General features: G+C 37.5%; 1 protein-coding gene across 7 annotated transcripts in view; it reads right to left on the bottom strand.

Annotated features, from left to right (window-relative positions):
• The window catches only part of OSBPL8 (oxysterol binding protein like 8), a 101,650-nt gene that overhangs the window by 19,079 nt on the left and 60,205 nt on the right, over nt 1–22,366 (bottom strand). For 6 of the 7 annotated variants that reach the window (XM_067313082.1, XM_067313090.1, XM_067313105.1 and 3 more), the window contains 7 exons: nt 15,945–16,015; nt 11,112–11,192; nt 10,234–10,335; nt 8,678–8,881; nt 4,015–4,099; nt 2,515–2,686; nt 80–308 (listed from right to left, as the gene is read on the bottom strand). In XM_067313082.1, coding sequence (XP_067169183.1) covers nt 80–308; nt 2,515–2,686; nt 4,015–4,099; nt 8,678–8,881; nt 10,234–10,335; nt 11,112–11,192; nt 15,945–16,015 — 944 coding nt within the window. Of the gene's footprint in view, nt 1–79; nt 309–2,514; nt 2,687–4,014; nt 4,100–8,677; nt 8,882–10,233; nt 10,336–11,111; nt 11,193–15,944; nt 16,016–21,939; nt 22,082–22,366 lie in introns of those variants that run through there. The other variant, XM_067313095.1, reaches the window with a different exon arrangement.

Here is a 22,366-nt window from a genome sequence, read left to right as displayed (position 1 = left end):
TCCAAATATGATTTGACCCCTAAAATATCAGCTTGCTCTTTGGAAAGGAGGTCTGCCCACTACATAAACAGCACTTTACCTCCCCAAGTTCTTCATGACTCTGTTCCAAATAAGTAGTTTCCTTAATATCGATTGGTTCAGGATCAACATAAGAATCGTCCTGTCGCTCTGATGTGTCACTGTCACTTTCTTCACTTTTCCCCAATCCATCATTATCAGATTCATCATGATCATTTTCCTTATCAGATTTGTCAGAGTACATATCCGGATCTTTAAACTGATGCCTTTCAAGTTCACTGTCATTTAACCTACAAAAAATAAAGACAAAATGAATATCAACTCCACGCACTAATTTTTTGTTTCTAAACCAGGATCTTGACAAAATACAAAACATTAGTGCCAGTGAATATCAACCCTGATCTGGCAGCAATGTCAAACTAGCTTTGCTGGAGTAATGCAGGATGCACTCTTTTCACTGAAATGTTATATGCACTAAGTTTAGTTTCCTTATATTTTTACCTATTAAATTCTCAGATTAGTCTTCCCTGTATAGTTTCACTATATACTGGCATGCATGTAGACCAAAAAAGCCTGAAAGTATATGTAAAGTTCACTGTTTATTAGAGAAGAAGTTATGTTTGGTAACACTTCAAATAACTTTTATTCATAATATTTGTTTGTGCAAATGCATGAGTAGACAACCTAAATAACATGACTGAACCAACTGTTATATAGTGCAATAGCACTATAGCATAATTGGAAAGAAGGAGAAAGACTTCTGCAGAGTTTGGATAAATGGGATCACACTAACAGGGTGGGGAAGTGGCTCTCTATCTAGGAGAAAAAGATAAAATGAAAACAGGAGATTCTTTATTTGAAGTTGTACTTCATACAAGGCACTAATTGGCAGGTGGAGAACATTGCCTCTTCTCTCAGATTAAGGCAGTATAAGTAAATATTGATTTTTTTCAAAGATATAGGAGTTAACTTCAGCTGAGAGCTGGCCTTTTTAAAATTTTTGACCAAGCCCCAGCAGAGCATGCCTCAGTCTTTCTGGGAGGCTGTGCAACTGCGTAACCTGCAGTAGGAAGTGTGTAGGGCAGTGTTAATATGGAGCTAAAACCACCTTCACCTTTTTTCACCCTCTCCTGCCAACCTCATTAAAACTGAGACTGAAAATTTTTTGTTGCTTAGATAGTTAAACACTGAACACTCTTAGAATAGGCTACATCCAAAGAACTACTTAATTAAAACATCAGTCTTAATTAAGCTTAACAGTTGTAACTAATTGCTGTGATTGTAATTCAGGCCAGCTGAAGAGTTCTTATCTATCAGACCAGAACACAATGACATTAAATTACTATTCATGACTACAGATCTTCAGCTGAACTGTACAAAGCAATTTTACTTTTTCATGAGAGAATGGAAGGAGCAAGAACTTCCACAAAGAGACTGTTTGGTCATGTGGATAGAGCCATGAATTGGATCTGAGGCAACAATCTGCCTTTTCTCAGACTGTTTATGCCAGAAAGAATTGTGTTTCTCCCAGTGCAAAGCTTTACTTCCACCTCAAACACAGAAACATACTTTAACAGCAATACAAACTTCCTGCCCACCCAGAAAAGACAGACAGGCAACTGACTCTCCATACACGTGAGTGATTACTCAAAATATTTTTTTAATGTCAATCAAAAGTATATTGAATTTGTGGAAGATTACTCAGAAAAATCATGAACAGCTCATGTTTCAGACCTAATTATTTTAGATAAAGGAGTAAATCTTTTGTATTTTCTAATGCACTTTGCTGCCACAATCAAAGTGTTTGAAAACACAATTATCATGCTTGTTTACTAATATTTTTATGAGAAAGTTCATTATGCTCCCAAAAATCTAGCTGAAAGCATTTATTAAATTGAACAGGCAGTTACTCAAGTGTACTCAGTCACTGGATACCACATGATAACTTTTATCCACTTTCTGATACCAAAAAGGCTGAAGAGATCCAAGTGTGAGAATTCAGCTTTTGTGCTGCTTTTGACTTGAGTGACTTAACTTTAAATAGAGTGACTGAAGTATTATTAATTCATCTCATGAATCAAAGCTAAAACATGCTGAAACTGTTTAAATAACTATATTATTCATACTTTAACCAAAGAACAACATATATTCAGATCTACCAACTTTTATCACACAAATTGAACTTCATATTTTCAGGTGAAGCATACAAGAGAGACCAACTTGAGGATACCAAAAATTAAACTTTAACAATTGAGCTGAATATTTAAAAATTACAGATGTGATAGCCCACTTTGAGTTCCTTGGGCCAAACCTCCCTCTGTACCTAATTTTACTCTTACAAACCTTTACAAACACAGAGCAAATAAGGCATCTAAAGAGAATTCAGGAGCAAAAGAAACTGCAAGCTTAGAAAGAGATTCTCCCTCTGGAAAACTGAAGTTACTGCTATGAGGTTTTGCCAAAAGGACAATCAGATTTAGTAATTAATTTACTTACGGGAAGTTTTCTCCACTGTGTAAGTTGTTAGCACGAAGCAGACCGTAGAAAGACACATGTGTGCTGTCTGCTGAAGAGTTCAAATCATGTTCTTTACCTTCCCTAATCATTGTACGTTTAAGTAGACTTGAACATTTCAAAGCCAATTCCAAAGCATCCATCCAACACCTGCCTAAAGACAGATTTGTTACTAGAGTAAAAATTAAGTATTTAACCAAACTGTACAACTTCAATTTCCTAATTTCACAGTCCTTTCTCAATCTGTTCATTGAAGACGCACTTCAGTGAAAAAGAGAGGAGTTGTTCTATGTTACATGCATTGGATTTCATAATCTGGTGACAAAATCTGGTGGTGACAAAAATAACTCATGGCTACCCAGCTCCGGTACAAAAGATGTTTCAGGGTAGAACAAGCAAGGTAAGTTATGCTTCTATTACAGTATATTCTAGTATTTCTTCCTTAATGTAAGTATTGCGGTTCCATCTAGGCCCTAACTGTTGAATTCCTCCAAAGCTGCCTGCACCATGCTCTAGTTTTGAAGACTAAGTAACTGCATCACTTGGCAAAATTTGCCAATGTAATACAATAACAATGTGAAAAAGGAGCTATAATGGTAACATATAAATATCACTTCAATATAAAGCATTGGATATTTTAATTTTTCACAAAAAGTCATGTAACTAACAGAAAATAATTTGTTCATTCTTTCCATTCCTTATTTCTTCATTCCCCTGTATATAATCAGTTTCCAACTTGCAAGTCATTAATAAATAAAGTGTTTGAATATAATAATGAAGGTAGCATAAACTTACGCTTTTGGGATGAATTAGAATAACCCCAAAATGCTACTTCTTCTATTCCCCTTCAAATATACTATGTTTTAAAAAATCATCTCTTGATTTGAAGGCAAATAAAGTCCTACTTCTAAAGCCTGCACCGGTAAGCTTAATTAACCAACAGAAGGAAAGCAGCTGCTAAAGTAGTTACACAACAGTCTTAAATTTTGTTTCCCTTTTATAACTTTACAAGATGGTTGCACTAATATTGAGCACCACCTCCCCTGTGATGAAGGGTTGTTAGAAAACTATATTTTGAGGGAATTGTTACTGCTAGAGCTCTGCAATGTTACTGCATTTTATAATACATAAATAGTTGCATTAGAATCAAAGTATGTCCACATTAGCACTTTAAAAAGGAGCTAGGCTGAATATTAGACAAAAATTAACATAATGAAATCTGAAATAGCCCCTTTCCTCCTCTACCCAACCATAGCAAGGGAACTGTACAGAACCCAATGAGTTTCTTCAGGTCAATATTCTGCTTCAATAACCATGAAAAACTTCTAGTACCAACATAACTGAATGCACTAGGCTAATGGAGAGCTTTAACAACTGTGGAACTGCAAACACAATGCTGTAATAGATATAGTAAAAGAACTAAAGCCATCTCTCTTCTAATAAGTTCTCAAATCATGGAAAAATACTAAAATATCTATTTACCATCTGATTCTGAAGCAGCTCGGATGATCAAATAACTGCTGGGTAATGGCTGAGTTATAGAACCAACTGCTTCACCTTTTGGACCCTTGAAATACAAAACAGAAGCAACAGCATTAGATATTTTAATTCAGTTTTAGAGTTTATCATTCAAACTGACACAGTGCAGGGCTATTTGCTGTCACTCAGCACCATCTAATGATGACATGAATGGAAAGATGGACAGCCCTCTTTTACTGGATTTCTTCTTCAGGGTCCTCACTCTTAAGTACAGCTCCCAGTTCAACCCCACTTTAAAGAGAAAGGTCTTTGGCATTCAGATAGTTTTGGTGGTTTTTTTGGTAAATCATACTTGGCATAGTAACTTGCAAATGCTCTGCTGATGCCACTTACAGCAGGAAGACAAAAACATCAAAAGGGACCCTACTGGGGGTGTCACCCTCACTTTTAAGGGATTACAGCACATAGAGAGATTGCAAGGGACAAGCTATTCCTCTTCAGCTCTGTATTTGAGCTGAAGGGATGAGATTAAAAGCAAGCAAAACAAAAGGCGCTTCTGTGGGGAGGCTTAAGAGAGCTGATTTACAACAAATGCTGTCAAGCAGAAGAGCCCACATTTTTTTACAGCAGCCAGCTCTTCCCCTCTCTGGTCTCTGTTCTTTTTTGATGAGAGCAAAGATTCTTCTCGGTTCCTAACAGGACGCTATGGTTCATAAGCATAGCAAGACACAAGGGCAAGACAAACCACAGCAGAGAACAGGAGGCCCTTTTCAGTGATCCACTTCATGCTGATCTTACATGACAATGTGCTTGGCTTCTCAGCACTGCACTATGCTCCAGGAATGCAAGCTTTCTGCCTGTCCTCAGAAGACAGACAAGTCACTCTACATTTACAGAAAATGGAAGATAACCCCTCCCACCCAAACACTTGGCATCTCTATAGGTTCCCCCTTCTTCCTTTCTCCTTCCCTCCTTTCTCTTCAACTTCTCCACTATCCAATAGTCAATTCACAAAATATTTAGGTGCCTAACCTTAGACTTCGATGGAGTTGGTGCCCCCCAAAAAGGGCCATGCCCAGGTCTATAAAAGGCATTTAGATGCTTAAGTCCCTCTATAAGGAGTATCAGCAGGACACCATGACATTGTGTTCAACCAAAAGACACAGAGAGGATTTAAAATGCCAAATTTTAATTTTTGCTATGAAGTTTTGTGCATTTGGAATTTAAAAATTATTCCCAAAGACCCTTCTATTTTTGCCAAGCATTGTTTTGGGAATAGAATACCAAGCAACCATGCTCCTTTGAAAAGTTCACCCATGGAAACTTTAAGACAACTGATAGGCAAAGAGGGCTGTATTAAAAAATAATAATAATAATACTTGAAACTATCATTGAAAGCTGGGTTAAGCCTGCCTAACTGATGAGTTAACACATTTTGGTCTTGGTTGATTTCCCCAGAGAAGCCTAATGAAAAGTTAGTACACGGCTTAGAAGAGGGAATTTGAAAGCAAGCAGAAGTTTAGAGCAAAAGCAGATAAAGGCAGATATTTTAGAAGCAAGCATATGAAACAGCCAAAACATTTCCAGAAGTGGGAGGGGGATAGCAAGGAGTGTTGGTGGCACTTAGATACCAACACACACAAGCCAGCGCTGGTGTAAATGATGTTCAGCAACTTCTGAATAATAAATACAGAGTAACAGCAACCTGGGTGTTAAAAGATTATATATTGCAGCCCTCCTTCAGAATGAGTTGAAAGGTGCACCTATGAAAAGTGTTGGGTGAAGTGGAAATATGAGGACTGGGAGTTAACTATACAAAAGCCACAAGAGACAACACCATGCAGGAGCACTCCTCGTTTCCAGGGCAGATCACTGGGTGGGCATGTGGGGAAATGGTCTAGACTGGTGCCCCAGGGAGGGAAGGGCACTGTGGCACAGCGTGGCACATCGCAGTGCGGCAGGAGAGCTGCTGCAGCGCTGCGCAAAGGGGAGGGCAAAGTGCTACAGCACAGTGGGTGCTGCAGTGCTGCGCAAAGGCCTCAGCCATCACAAGTCCTCCAATTCTCAGGTTACAGAACACAGACTAAGGGCAGAGCTCTGCCCATGAGACCTGGGTGTACAGGATATAGTATTTACTGTGCACCAAATAACTGTAATTTGGGAATGATAAGATTGCTGCTGTGAGAAAGGTATACTCTTTGACTGCTTTGACAACGCAGTCATTAGAACTGAGCAAATAATTTTGCAGTGAACATTTAAGTAGGCTGACTTCTTTTGGAATAACTGCTTGTGGATCTTGATTTTCTGTAACTGATTAATGTTCCAAAAGCACCGGACATTTTTTATTTTGATGTCACCAGTTACGAATTCAAAACCAATTATCTGTATATTAATACTCTTTATGAGACATTGGTTAGTTTCCATTGGTTAGGTGACTTTATTTGAACTGTTTCTGTTCCTGACTAAATGACTATATAAGTACTCAAATGCAAGGCAATGGCTAAGTTTAAAATTCCACTTCCACAGATTAAAAAAACTTTTAAATTTACTTCCTACAGAATATTCATGCCAATAAAACTCAAATGTCATGAACATACATAGAAAGTAACAAAAATAGATAAGCAGTCACACTTTTAACTAAATTTACTAGTGAAAAATTATTTTCAATAATTTTTCTAGGTAGCAATCTCAGAAAATTAAAATGGCATCAGGACTGGGCACGTGAAGGAGAATGAACAAAATACAGTGCATCAGCAACCTCAGAGTGCATGAGGAACATCAAAGACCACAGCAATAGGCTTAAGGGAGCATGTTAAGTGACTGGCCTCAAACTACTGCAGAAGAGAATTTGCAATCTGCCAAAAGTGGAAAGTGTGTTCAAGCAAGAAAATCTCCTGCAGTACTTACACCTGTGTAAATATTTTCTTGCAATGTCATCTTCCTAGGCTGATGGCAAACAAGGTTCATTTTATCTGAGACTTCAGGCTTGTTCTGGTAAATCTACTCTGTAAATCAGTCAATTGCTATTATGCTTATGAACGTTTGCCTCACAGTAATAAATCTGTAACTAGGAAGTTAGAGTTGACTAGGAAAACAAGGCAGAAAGTTTCAAACTTCAAGGCCTTTCATCTAATTAAAACTAGTAATTCTCAACTGCAAATAGCCATACCAAAATGAATAAATGCCACTCCAGCTCTCAGCACATTTAGAATGGACAATATCAATTTGTTCAGGTTCAAAATTTGACCTACCTTAAAAAAGTAAAAAGCTGGTGGGCCATGTCCTCTAAATTCTAAATATCTAGTTAAAAAAAAACAAACAAATCCATTTCTCATTGCCAAGCAATAAAGAAATATAAGATTGATTTGTGATCTTCTGCAGACAGGCCACCACTTTGCAATGTAGGTATAAATGATCATAAATCATTAAGTCACATTAACACCACACATGCTGTAGCTTTGTAAAAGAGTATGAAGTTTGTGTTCTGCAAATGTGACATCACAACTAATCAGTGAAAAATCCTCCTAAACAATACTGAAATAAAATTATTCTAAAAAGTAACTACAAAAGATTCGATCTACATGTCATAAATTTAGATAATACTGATAATACTTCAGGAAGAAGACCTCAAACAAACATCAGGAATTACACTTGCTGACTAACTTCCTGGTCTGAGATAAAGAAGAAGCAAAAACAGTGTAGCGCATTCCACAGATATCACAGCACCACATCTATATCAATAAAAGATTCACAAGATACAGTCCCACAATTAGTATCTGTATTAAGATGTATGTCGCAGAGGGAATACTTCTTTCTGACAAGGGTTTTAATATTGTACAATAATTTCAACTAAAACAAGATGTAATTTCAGGAGGTAAATACATTCACTTGTGCTATGCTTCCACACTCCTGCTCCATATGTACACATAAAACAAGGACTCTAATAGTTTTTTTTATTCAAGTATAAAACGTAAATAATAGCAAATTTTGAAATAAAGATTCTCATGAGAAACTGAAATAATCCTTTACTGTGCAGAACACACTATGCTTTTCAACAATTATGGGCTAAGAACTACTAATAGTATTATGTCATGTATGACAAAGCAAACACCAAAAGTGAAGGAAAATATTTATCTTTCTAAAATTTCAGCAAAAAAAAGGAACATAAGTAGGTAACGAGTTGTAATATATACTATTGTACAATATACTATTGAATGTTTTATTACATCCTTAATAATAGAACCGGAAGCCAAGAAATGCTTATAACCCATCTCAGCTCTTTCATTCTGGCAAATCACTTCCTTCCTTAAATGTCCCACCACAGGTAATGATCGTAAGATCAGATTGGATTGAAATAAAACACAACATTATGTACTATACTCTTTTCTTCCGCTTACACCACTGCCAGGGACTGAACTGATTTCTTTAATGGCATCTTTCCACACACCATATGAAGCTATTTAAGCATATAGAGCAGTGTAAGCTATACAGCATAAATCAAATACCTTTTGTAATGAGGAAGAATAGATGTTGAAGTTTTACATTCAGAATAGGCAAACCAGTTAAGCTTTAACAGAATATCTAGTCCAACTTTTCATTAAGGTTGTTTTCACTCATAGTTGGTAATGCTAATAACACATACAGTTCTTAATGGATGACCACTAACCTTTACAGCCCATATGGACTGCTCCAAAGGATGAAAAAGTTTGAAACAAAAGCCATCTTTTTTAGAAGGCCTCTCAATGAGTTCACAAGCATTCAGGAGCACTGTTCCTACCCACTGGCCATTTTTGGGAGTTTTGTAAATAAGCAAGACTCCTGGTTTTAGTACACACCACAGCTTGGTCCAGCTTTTCAAGGTACCACGAATCTAGAAGATAAATAGTTAAAGTTAAATCTGAGTGAAGTCAGTACCAAAATCATTCCCTTTAACAAAAGGGCAACTAAAATTGAATTTATTTAGTAGCTTTACTCCAAGCAAAGTTTATCGAGTGTATAAAGTTTTACCAAATGTTTATTCAATTTCATCAAAAGAACAGTAAAAGTGTAATCTTAATGCCCATTCTTCTACTCTTTCTTGATGAAAACTTATTCTACAAATGGGTGTGTGTGTATGTGTGTGTGTGTGTGTGTGTGTGTGTGTGTGTGTATATATATATATATATTTTTTAAACACACACACATACACACACACACACACACACACACACAGATCTGGATGTACTTGGAGATTTCATCTGAAACCTCCATGAATTTTTCTATTTGGAAAATATTTTACCACTAGTATGAAATTAATATATAGATACAGATATATATAAAGGTATAAATATCTTTGAAAGCAGAGCTCCTCTGAAAATAGATCAGAAGCCTGGTGAGAAAAACAGAATAGTCACGAAATAACAACTTTCATATATACGTGTATTTCTTGGATAAAATCTCTTATAAATAGCTATTAACTTCATTCCATAGATGACAGGAGAACCTTTCAAGTCCCCGAATTTGCATATCTGACTAGGCTGCTTACAGCAATTGTCATCTCTGGAATTTAATTCCTTCTGCATCTTCAGGACTGAACGCCAATCTGACGTCTGAGCAGTATTCTAGCCTATTCACCTTGATTTTGCAAAAAGCTGGAGAAACTTTTCTCAGATAAACTATCATTCAAAGCTAATAAAATGAGTAACAGGCTTTTCTGTACAATTTGCAAGAAATAAGTTTACAAATTTAGGAAATTAAACAAATAGACTGCAGTACTTTTGATGACACTGACTACTATCCGTAAGAAATTAATTTCTCATCTTTTATACAAGTATTAGAGGACAGTTAGCTCTTACGAGAGGAAAGAAAAATAACCAGAAAGAGATACATAAAGAAGCCTGTATTCAAATATCTAACACATCTGAATGACTTTCGCTACTGGTAACAGAGCTTAATTCAAAGCGTAAAACAAAAGGACAAAATAAGAGTCTGAAAGCCAGCTCATCTGAAGTTAATTGCGATGCATATGAGATGTGACTACGGTGACTGCAGTAAGTAAGAGCTAGGTTTACTCCATTATTCCTCCAGGATTTGAGCAGAAAGACTCTGGGATGCAATTAATAGCTCCTGTGCTTGTAGAAAAACATTAATCAGCAACTAAGAGATAGAAATTTTTCTATTCTGGTGAGAAAGCAGCAGGCAGCTGCTAGATCTTCAGCTCAGGTTTCACAGTTAAATTCTGACCTTCAACCAGTCTGCCATAACAATAACTGATGGGTCTGTGATAGTGCTAAGTAATTCTTTCGTAGCTCTCTTCTTCTCTTCTCTGTAATTTTTCTTTTGAACCTGTAATTAATAATAAAAATATTTATAATGCCACAGACACAAACAAGTAATCACAGCACAAAAAGTCATCTATAAATACAAGTTAAGGAAAAAAACTTCTAAGTTCCATTTGCAATACAGATACAGAGAAGTAGCTTTAAAACACAATAGAGTATTTGACTTCAAGATATAAAAGACTCTTCAATGTTCTGTTTCAAGACCGACTACTTCAGATACTTCTGCAGTTTGTTTTTCAGACTGAGGATCATGAAAACTGCCAGATTCATATTTACAGGTACATTATCTGGTCAGTCACCTTCATTCACCAATTACTTTTCCTTGCCAGTAGAAATTCACAGTGGTATAATCTCCCCTCCTTTAGTGGCAAAAAATTTTACATTTCTCCTGCCATGTTATCTGCCAAACAGTGGCATTTGGTCTTGTTACAACACAGGCACAAAGCCAGTAGGAAAACTACAGGGACTGCAAGTTGTAACCTTGATAATTCTTTTCACCATCTCATTGCATGGAGTAGATTACATCCCAAGGTCCTTTCTAACCTAAATTATCCTATAATCTTCTGTCACCTTAAAGACTATATTACAGAAGCCCATACTCAAGTAACAACACAGTAAGATTGGAAAACTGAAGAGAATCAACAACACTACTTCTCACAATACTTAGATATTCCATAGAGGTCTCATCACTACTTGGCATTTGTTTTCTCACTGGAGAATATGGTAAAACTATATGAGTGTGTTTACAGTTCATGAGGAGATACTTTGAAATTGATTCACCTTGAGAGATTCCTTTTTTGTAAGCTTGCTTGAAGACAAAGAGATGTCCTTCTCCGAGCCATTGAAAAGTTTAGATTCAGACTGAAATTCACAAAATGCAGAATAAATAAGAGACGATAATAGATACCAGGATATACTATTGCTTCAGGCACTTTCACAAAAGCATTTGAAATGCACAGGTAGGTTACAAATATCCATTCACATTCACTTTTCTTCTGTTTCTTCCACATAAAAAGTAATATGAGCTGTTTACCATCTATTTATGGAGTCTTACTTCATAAGGATTATAAGGGCAAAAAGAGTCTGATTTCTCCAGAAGCTGAACTATATACAGTAAATATTTAGCACATGTACTCTGTTTCTCATATGTCATATTCTTGACTAGCTAGGTATTATTTTAGCAGACAGGTTTTCAGGGTTTTAGGAAAATCCTAGTATTTAAACCCTGGGGGAGTCCACACGTCTGACATATGCCTTCATTCCCAATCCCAGTCCCAATGCCTTCATAACTTGACAATTCCTCCAGACTGATTGCTATAGAGGCACTTACCCCAAGACCCATGAAGGAAAATACAGTCTCTTCAGTCTAGAATTTAATCTGTTCTATAAATTATCAGAGCACAGTTGACCACTACAGGTACTCGTTCTGCTCCTTCCTTCCCAGCCCCACGGTCTGACTATTTTTCAAGTCATCTTAGAGAAGCTCACAGTGCCACTAGATGGGGGAACAAGAAACTCAAGGTTGTTTATAAAACCTAAGTCCTCATTCATGAAAGGACAATATGCTGCCTCAGCACCACATGATTTCTTCCACCCTCTTCCCATGTCTTATAAGGTTCAAAGTTTATTCCTTTGCATCTGTTGCCTACTAGCTAAAAGGCAACTGGAGCCAGCCAAAGATTTCCTCTGGGATCCAGAGGAAAAGAAAAGGAAAAAGAAGAGAAAAGAAGTCTACTGCAGAGTTATCACTTGTCATTCTTATTGCACCTCAGGGAACATTGAGCAGGGATCCAGTATATATATGATAAATTACAAAGAGTTATATTTCTTTGTGCACTGAAATGTAAATCTGATTCCCTCAAAGTTCCTTGCTGGGGGGGGGGGGGGGCAGAAATCGATATAACCTTCTAAGCTTTGTAAATTCAAGGACATGGAAAACAGCTTCTTAGTCTGTTCAACATTTCTGAATGGTAATTTCAAATCTCAGACTACAATGCAACGTTTATTCACTGAATTTCTATTTTGAAGTACTATAAAGTGATAGTCAAAAACATACAAGTATTGAGAAAACCAATGATTTAATGCAATAATAAAAGTAGTGCCTTTAAACTTTTTTTTTTTTCCCTAGCACACAGGTCACTCAAACCAAAGAGATAAAAATTAAAGAATTACAAACAGAACAAACAACAGTTTAACCTTGGTCCTGCTTTGTCACCTCAGAATTAACACTTTACAGGAGTCTATTTAGATAAGGCTATTAATTTGTTATACTTGCCAAAAAGTCAAAATAGTCAAACACGCTTTTATTTGTTAAGTGCCAAAATTAAGCTAGTTTTATTTCAAGGTAAAGCACTGTTATTTTGTGCCAATGCTAAATTAGCATTTCCTGATTTGCTTCCATTCTCATGCATGAAGCATATAGCCAAAAAAAGCACCAAAAAGATAAGTACAATTAATGGCAAGAAGTGATCTTGCTATCTCAAAATCATTTGGGCAATCGGTGCTTCCTACTTCCACATACATCTTGAAAGAAGGAAGGAATCCTTATCGTTATGTATTAAAGATATGCTCTTAACACTCAAAATACAGCTTTAAGACAGACATACAACTTGAAATTTAGTAATGTAATTCCTCTGTCTAGAAGTTAAAGAAATACTGTACTTCAAATGTAGGAACAGAGGATGGAAAAATGCTCATCATTATTGCATAAGAAGAAATAATGAAGTTGTTACGCAAGGTATAACAGAACAACTTAAGTAAAACATTCATAAATAATCTAGTTGCTCACTAACAGAAAGCTAATACAATCTAAAGTCCATAAATATTTAAGCCCCCAAACACTAAGGATCCCAGGTTACAAAAATTCATTTTCTCAGTATCAGTCTTAAAGCTCACTAGTATGACACTATATTCACCTGTACAAGATTCTGGAATAGATTGGAGATTCAGATATTTTTAAACTAATAACTGTCTCAGTGCTACATCCACACAAAATAAGCTGCAGGGATCCAAATTTAAAGAGGAGAACATTTTAACAGAACCAATTGCAATTCCCAGTGAGGTATGTTCAGTACCTTTATACTAGATTCTGGGCAAGTCTCGTTACTGCTTTACTGATCCATGTTTAGAAAGAAGGGATGTTACTTAATCTCCACAGCTAGGACAGCCAACTGCCATCTTCTGTTAGCTTTAATATTATTTGTGGGGTATAAAGGAACCACTAGTCTTATTAAGCCACACACAGTTATTGCAAAAACAAGGATGAAGAAAAACCTATGTTAGGATAAGTAGAAATACCTGTCTCCTCTTGGATAACAGAAAAATGCAAGTAAACAAAGTAACAGCAAAGTATACAGAGATTTAAGATTCTGGACAGAAAAGGATCAAGAAAAATAGGCATAGGGAAGAAAAAAACACACTGGGTAGTAAAAGGTGAGTAATTAGAGTTTGAAATAAATCCAAGTTAAAACAAACACTTTTAACTTGACTTCCAAATCAAGGATGATTTAGAGGTTTCTGGACCAATATAAACATTTTGATCAGAAGCAAGCTGAATGGCAAAAGTACCCTTCCTTGATCTCCCTGACCGGTGAGGCTCTAGGATGGGGTAAAGGTGACACACGTGGAGGTTTGTGGTTCCAGTCAGACCCACAACACCAGCTCCAGGCCCGACTTCTCAGCTATGATGTCACAGAAACCCATCGACCTCAGGGCGACGCTGCCTTCCCCGAGGACAATTCTGATGACATCATTTAAGTAGGGAACTGTTACCAAAAGTGCTTAAGTCGCTCTGATTTTTTTCAGCATCTATTAAACATTTGTTTTAACTGGAGGAAACAGCGACTCCTCTTTAAGATTCTGACACAGGAAATATTTTTTTAAAATTTGTGTTGAGACCTGAGTGCATCCCCTCTCCCTTCGAGGGGTTTCCTGGCCTGTGCCTACGGCCAGCTCTGACATGGTGCAGCTGTGTAATGTTAGATGAGACAGCTATGAAAAGAGCTCTGTGAGAAAGCAGTGAGAAGCATGCATCTCCCCCACTTCCCCGGGAGCTGTATTTCAGCTCAGGTACTAGCCCTTTGCCCTAGCCTGAGCTAACGTTACAGATACGCCTGTGCCTGACCACATACCTCACTGATCCAGCACCCATGGATTTTGGTTTCTGGCTTGACCTCAGACCTGCCTCATCACTACGGACTTGCCTGGCAATCTGGGCTCTTGGCTGAGCCTGGTTACCACTCGCCTTGCCCGGCTGCTGCGGGCCTGCGCTCCTCCTCGTTGGTATAGTCACTCCCCACCCCGGGCTCACCTTCCCCTAGGGAGCAGCCTGCTCTTGCTGCACCCTGACAAACGGTTTTAAGTGTCTATTATCATGTTCTTCCTTTGTAAAAGCCAAAAAAACCAGCGGATGCACTAGCAGAAAATACAAGCACATATACTTAGATAACTTAAAGCATCTTTAAACTCTATCCTGTAGTGATGCTTAAGGAAGAAAAACAGACAAACTCCTCAGTTCAGTGATCAAATCATACAGAATTTCCCCCTTTGCAAAACACGGTCTCTTCCTCTCTCTTTTTCTTTTAAAGACATTAAAGACATCTGTTTTATGAAATATCTGATAAAAACATTTTTACAGAACTCCACATTCTAAATACATAAGAAACACTAGATAAAAATTCAGTGCATTGACACGACAGACACTTTTTGCTGATCAGAACATTCAGGTTCTGGAAGAGGAGACTGGGGATCACTATATAACAAGAGTAAAGGTCTTTTGGTTGCTCCGTGGTAGTCCATGTTTTCTTCCTTTTTAAAGTTTAACCATCCCAAGATGTTAGTGCTATGTTTCTGGTGACTGCAGTGTCTATCTCTCAGCTCCAGTATGTACGGTCTCAATTTTCACTGCATCTCAATAAACTTTTTTTTTTTGGGGGGGGGGGGGAGGGGGGGGACGACTATAACATGATGATTATGAATTTGCCGGGCTCCTGTCTTTTCCATTTCTATAAGACTGCCAGAGAGTATAAAGATGCATAGCAATTATATCTAGTTTACTGTACTACTGAGCACACTTTCCTTTGTGCTCTCATTGCCTCACAGAAATGGACCTTTATACATGACTTCTGAGGTACAAAAGCCCTTTCAATAAACAGAACAAAAGAATACATGCAACTATGTTTTAGACTGCAACTTTGTAAGCGATTAAACTAAAGCTTTTCCAGTTACAGTTTCTTTAGCATTCTTAAAAGAAGATTTGCTACAGCTCGGTGAACAGCATCCTCACCTACATCTTAAAGGACTGTAAATGCTGTTCCATACAAAGAGTTGGCTTAAATCCATTGTTACGTTTGGCTAGGCAAAACTGGACACCAAGATGACAGCAAGAAGACTCCACGTTTCCTTTTCACTAATCTGAACTGTAGATTTCCATGTGAGGTCATCTTGAGAATTGTATTAATAAACTTGCTTTAATCTTTATCTACTGCTAAATTTGAAGAGAAATCATCAAGATTATCTACAATGAAAGTTAAACACATTTGTATTTAATAAAAAAGGTACTCAGCTCTTTTGCATGCTGACATTTTTAAGCCAGTTTGAGGCTGCTTTCCTTACCTTGCTTTTTGATATAGAATGTGCTGTATCCTCTTTACTTTGTGACACATCGTCCTTCCCTTTGTCAAAACCTTAAAGAAAAGACGCATTGTTACAAATGATTTGAATACATTACATTTTACTTGAGCTAGCCTGTTAAATAAATTTAGCAACTTGTGTTTAACAAACAAGTGCAAGCAAGTCAGACGTTTCTTAGTAATGTTCTATATCATTTCAGCATATAACTTACCACAAAGATTCTATTGAGATTTTTTTTTAATTAAAACTAATTGAAAAATTAGTTTTCAAACAACACATACATATTAGTCCACCACATCAGCTGAAAACTTACTAGCTACCACAACATAGGCAAATTTAACACCCACTCTAGGCCAGAACATCCATCGTATTTGGATCATATTTGGATGGTGCTGCAACTGATCCAATAATCTGGCTGAAAAGCCTTGCATCACTCGAGACCAAAAAGAGTAAGCCTGAGCCCACCAGAGGGCACTACATCAACACATAACTTGTAAATAGACACCAGTGCTCTCCTGAGCTTCCCTTCTGTAGGCTGAAGAGCAACTTCAGAACTTTGAAACAGAAATTGGTACTTCAGACAGACCTCCAAAAGGAGAAGAGGAACCGTTTGATTTCACCTTCTTTGGGGAAGCTGGGGGGCTTCTGACTTCTCCAGACTTTTAGAAAAGCTTTATAAACTCTCTGTAGCAGTGTTGGGTAGCTTGTGTTTCTGATGTGGGATGTTTTTGAGAACTGGTATCTTTACTCTTCCACAACTTAGATGTTCAGAAACTTTCAGATATCACAGACTCATCTATCACAAACACACACCTTTGGAAGTTACACTGAGTTACAGAGGCATTAGGTTGGTCTTCAGATTACCCAAGAAATCCTGGATTCCCCTTAGTTTTGGTAATCAGGATTTTTTTAATTTAATACCTTTTGCAGAGACTGTCTTTCAGTATATAATTTTTAATCTGATTTTTAAAAATGAATGATACTTCATTTAAATTTTATACAAAGAAAACTTTACATGGTTTTACACAAGCCCTTCTGTACACAGTTTATTAAACTCTTCCTTTACAAAATTCTTCTATCCAACTAATGATGGGTTTGTTCAGGCACTAGAACCTATAATGTGGAAGTCTGCTTCGCCACAGGGAAGGAGTACCTAGACAGAGAGAAGATTTGTAGAAGTAGCACTGAATCCTGAAAACAAAAATGCATGTCAAGGTCCAGAGGCTCAAAGTCATGGTTAATACAACACCAAATACAAAAGCACATTTTCTACAGCAAAGGTAATCAGGTGATGAACAAACAAACAAAGTTGCTTCAAGCCTTAAAGGTCAGAACTGCCTTAGTTCACTGAGAAACTATTAAATTTGATGCCAGTTTTAGGGAATCAAGCATACACTATAACCATAGTAATGATTTACTTTTTTCTTTACTCCCACACCCAAAAGAAAGCCCCAACTAGGAACCAGGTTCAACTGAAAATGTAACATAGACATTTTCTAACGACTTTCCAGTTTTTACATATATAGAGTGAGTGAGTGAGTGAGTGAGTGAGTGTGTGTGTGTGTGTGTGTGTGTGTGTAAACGCCTTAGCAACTAGAATCAACAAGCAAGTGCTACATCGGGATTGTACTCCTTAAAGAAAAGCAGCTATAATTTACAGCTTGCTTTCCAAAGAAGAGCAGCTTTAATGACTTTACACATTTTTACCTAACGAGCCTTAAATCAGTCTCACCAAGCAGACATGAAAACAGAACGAGCTGCTCTGTACCCAAAGCATCAGACACAAAGAGCAAAGTTCAGCCATGTTTCCCTCAACCTCACTTTCTTGCTTCCAGTGTCTCCAGTCTGAAAGAGGCACATAGTCACTGATTTATAAACGTGTCACCACACTTACTGTGCCCTTCCTTAGTCACAGAGTCTGGAACACTTTGCAACACACCAGTTTATGACAAAAAACTACCAGTTGTAACTCCCTACCCTGCACTACCCTACTTGTAACTACTCTCACTGGAAGGAATAAGCTAACTTCAGCATACAGACGGCAGGCTTTTCTCCTTGTGATAAAAAGTAGGTTTAAAAAAAAAAAAAAAAAAAAAATCAGAATTCAGTTGCTGACCTAGGCACAACCTTACTCAGTGCAACAGTGCTTCTGCCAGCAAGTGTCTGTTAAGATGGAGGTATCCAGTACAGGAAATAGTCCTGTCTCTTAACAACAGTAGTTTGAGACCAATGCTTGCGGGGAAGTTTGTAGAAACATCACAAAAACCTGCATATGGGCCAAAAGTGAGGACAATATACAATTTGCCTTGGAAATACTTGGTCAAGGAAACAGCAAAATCAGAACAATTATATTCACAGGATCAACAATAAGAAATACTGTTTTTTCCCCTCCTGCCATCAGCAGTGAACCGCAAATTTCTCTATGGACTCCTGACAAAGACAACAGCATACCTGATAAAAACATGCCTCAACCCAGTGCTTCGTGCTATTGCTCTTTTGGTAGTTTTGTTAGCCCCAAAGATACTGAAAGACGTACTTCCTGATATGAAATGCTAACACAAAAAGTAGCTGAAGTCACTGTCTGGAGCACAGACAGCGTCAGGGTATGAGAGGCTAGAGGCAGTGTCTAATAAAAACAATGTTTTTCAAGATTCTCAATGTTTTGTGATTCTCATCAGTGTTTTCAGCTCAGTATTTTAATTTTCTTACCATTTTCAATCCTATAATTCAATTGGGAACTCCTTAATAGGATAATCTTGGCTTGCATTTCAATGAAAAAATTCAAGTGCTGAAGGTGAAATCCTTTTCTGTGACTTCTTGTCTATTACCACGCTTGGATTTGTGGATCATATTCTACCTAAATTCATGAGATCAATCTTCAGCCCTAACAGAGTGAGGGGATGCAAGCAAGTGCAGTTTAACCCAATCTTCAGAGCTGCAGATCAAGCTCCCAGTTTTGTTTCAGGCATTTACAGAGTTTTTTTTAACGTAAGCTTCACTGCTGTAGCTGCGAAAGGAGTTCTGGATGTCAGCGACCACGTGTGGGGCACTGCTGTGTCCCAGCACACTTTCCCCAGCACGCTCCTCCTTATCTTACCCTCCCAAGTACCATTCTTGCACGCTCAGGACACTTCAGTTGACTAACAAGGCTACTCTCAAGTCTGCTTTTGGCCATCAGAGAGCTGACCGAAGGCCTCTCAGGCCTTACGTGCTCTGAAATCTGCTCCAAAACCCAGTGGAGTTTATAATACAATCTTAGAATCCATTGGAAACGTTCCCTCACCGTGTTCCTAGTGGGAGCACTAAGCAAATCATCTTAAAACTTTCAGACTTAAATTTAAATGGAGACTTGTGATGAACTTTCAGACAGATAGGAAAGTTTGATAACCACATATAACTTGCACAACCAGAACTTTGTACATGCAGGATGTCGTTGGAACAAGACTGAACACTGCTTCTTTTGAGACCGAGCTGGAGCGTCCTGCCAATACTGAAAAAGGAAATCCTTCAAAACATTGCCTTCAGAAAAGGATGAATAGAGGTCCATGAGATTAGCGTTCAAGCAGCAGAGTCCTTAGTATGAAGTATGTGGTACAGCAACATTTTAGAACAAAACTGTTAAGAAGTTAAGAAGGTTCAGTTGGGAAGGATAACTTAGTTACTGTTCTTTAAGTTTCACCTGCAATCTGTCCCTTCAACTAATCTTGAGAGAAGAGAAAAAACCAACCCACCAACCAGGCAACATCTACATCTCAAAGGCTGAGTTTGTAGCTCTCAGCAAATATCATCTGTAGTTAGGATATCTTAGTGAGAAAAATGCATCAGAAAAAACATATCACTTCTTAGTACCAACAAACCTGTTTCATCTAGAAGGTAAGAAAAAACTACCATCTACTGGAGGCTTTTTTTTTTTTTTTTTTAAACAACAAACATAGGAACCAGTAACAAGCAACCAATGCTGAACCTATGCTGAAATGAAAAGATGACAAATACCAAGCCAAGCCACAACATTACTGACTTTGAAATGAAAGGCAAGGAACAGACTGATTTGATTAGTGGTGTGAATGCACAGTTCTGAAGACCAAATAATTGGGCTAAAAAACTGTATGCTTCTGCAAAAATTGCAACCAGCTATACTTAGTAGAAGATAGAAATACCAGTGTTATAAAATAACCATGGCAGGGTAAAAAAAAAATCTTTAAGATCTGAACGCAGGAGAGAATAGCACTTTCAAATAATTGATTTTCAAAAGTTTGTTGACAACCAATTTTAACAATATAATTGTATACGAACTATTTTGGTTCTTCCATCATTTCAAAACTGAGGTCGACAGAAAAGCAGACAAAGGCCTTTTATGTATTTTCTCACAGTAATGTTTTCTTTGCAAACACTATATAAAATAAATTAATAGTAACCACAGAATTTCCTCACCATAACTATACAGAAGCATATTTTAGACAAGCAAAAAGACTTCCTTGCTCAGCACAAACTGAAAGGCCATACCATATCGTCTAAATTATTCAGACAAATGAAAGATTCCAAGGGATCAAACTTTTAGTTATAGGGTTTAACTTCTTTTTTTCCATTTTTTTTTTCCATTTGTTCATTTCAAACAAATCATTCATTGTCAACTTACAGACAGTGATCAGCTTTAATGTACAATCCCATGTAAGAAGAAACCAAATAGGAAAAACTAATCCATTTTTGTTTCAGTAATTACCGCATCACATGTATTTATTTTAAAGGCAAGGAGGTTTTGTCTAGCTGCCAGCTCCATACTTTCAAGCTTCACTTGAAATCCTTATTTCTTGAATAGCTTTAATAAAACACAGTGTAAGATTCTTGGTAGAAGACTAATCAGTTCCAGAAGCACAGTGAAGGGAAACGTTATATGGTAAAATATGAGGTTTAACAGAGCCTGGTGTCCCAAGCAACTGCCCCCTCTGCCTGTAGTTGCAATTGCTGCTCCAGTGATCCTGCAAGCCAGCACACGCCAGTGATGCAGAGAGCTCCTGAAGCACAACCTGCAGCTCCCATACACTGTGCACTCCAGCTCTTTTCCATGGTCTAGGACTTACAAATTCAGTGACCTATGCTGCGGACAGCATACAATAAAAATTGAAAACTTGTTTCTTTTTTCTGCATTCTGGTTCCATGGAATGATGCAGCAAACCACGCATGCGTGCAGGCACAAGGCAAACCACACATGCAGAATAATTCTGGTAAGAATACACAGTTTTTATAATGTTCCTTTTCAGAAAGAGGTGACCTTGAAACACATTTTCAAGGACCCAAGTTTCCTGAAATAAACTACTGAAATTCAAGTCTGTGCATGAGAATTGTATATTATGGAGAACGACATTCACTTCACTATCTCAGTACTGATTTTCAGGAAACAATAAATCTGACCAAAAGGAGATTCAAGCCCTTTCCTGGTGTTAAATTCCTTATACTACAGAGCTACACTGGGAGTTTAGCAAGGTTATGCTTTTAGCCTTAACTCATTCTATTTCATCATTTTATGTCAAACCGCTGATGACATGCATGCAGATTCTTCAGTAGTCATGGCCATATTAAAACCTTATGCAGTATCTTACTATTTTAAAGCAAGGTCTTTGGGGCATGGAGGAGTGGGGCATTTTATAAACCACATCGTAGAACTTCAGTCACAAAAGCTCAAAACAGAACAACCAAAACTACTCAGTCAGCACCAGATACACAAATCCCTTTTAAACGGATATTTGCTGTGGTGTAAGCTAAGTTATTCACCTGCCTATCTACAATGACTCTTGGCACTACAAACAGCTGATATCTAAATGCAAGCAAGTAATATTCTTCCTGATTTCCTGTAAACACTTTCTACCATCTCAGTAGAGATGCGAACATCTCAGTGGACTATTTTTATTCAAGTTGAAGAGTCTGAGGTGGAAATTTTATGGTAATTCTGTACATTAAGAAAAGCAAGACCAAAACAAACCTGGTAAAGCAGGAGAAAGTTCATTATATCCTCCAAATGAAGCATTCCGGACAAGTTTTCGGCCATCAGGTCTTGAGGAAAACACAGATGAAATCCCAGCACATGAGGAAAACCTACGTCGCAGTGGCCCCTCTTCCTTCATGAGTTAAGATGTTTGTGTAAGGATTATGTTCACTCTGAAAGCTGGTTAGCATTAGTTGGCTGGAACAAGCGTGTTGCAGTAACAGCCTTTTACCTCACTTTCTGATGAGTAAGATACAAAAGGAAAAAAACAAACGAAGGGCACACGTGAAAAATGCAGTGAAGAGACAGAGGCTGTCAAATCAGCAACAAACCAAGCAACACTAGACTGTTTTCAGCAAATCCATTAGAATCCTTAAAGTGGAATGCTTTTGTTCCGGCTTCTCTTTCCCGCAGACACGCCAGG

The sequence above is a fragment of the Apteryx mantelli genome, chromosome 1 (genome assembly GCF_036417845.1).
Source record: "Apteryx mantelli isolate bAptMan1 chromosome 1, bAptMan1.hap1, whole genome shotgun sequence".
NCBI classification, from domain to species: domain Eukaryota; kingdom Metazoa; phylum Chordata; class Aves; order Apterygiformes; family Apterygidae; genus Apteryx; species Apteryx mantelli.
This window is presented reverse-complemented; position numbering and strand designations above follow the sequence as displayed.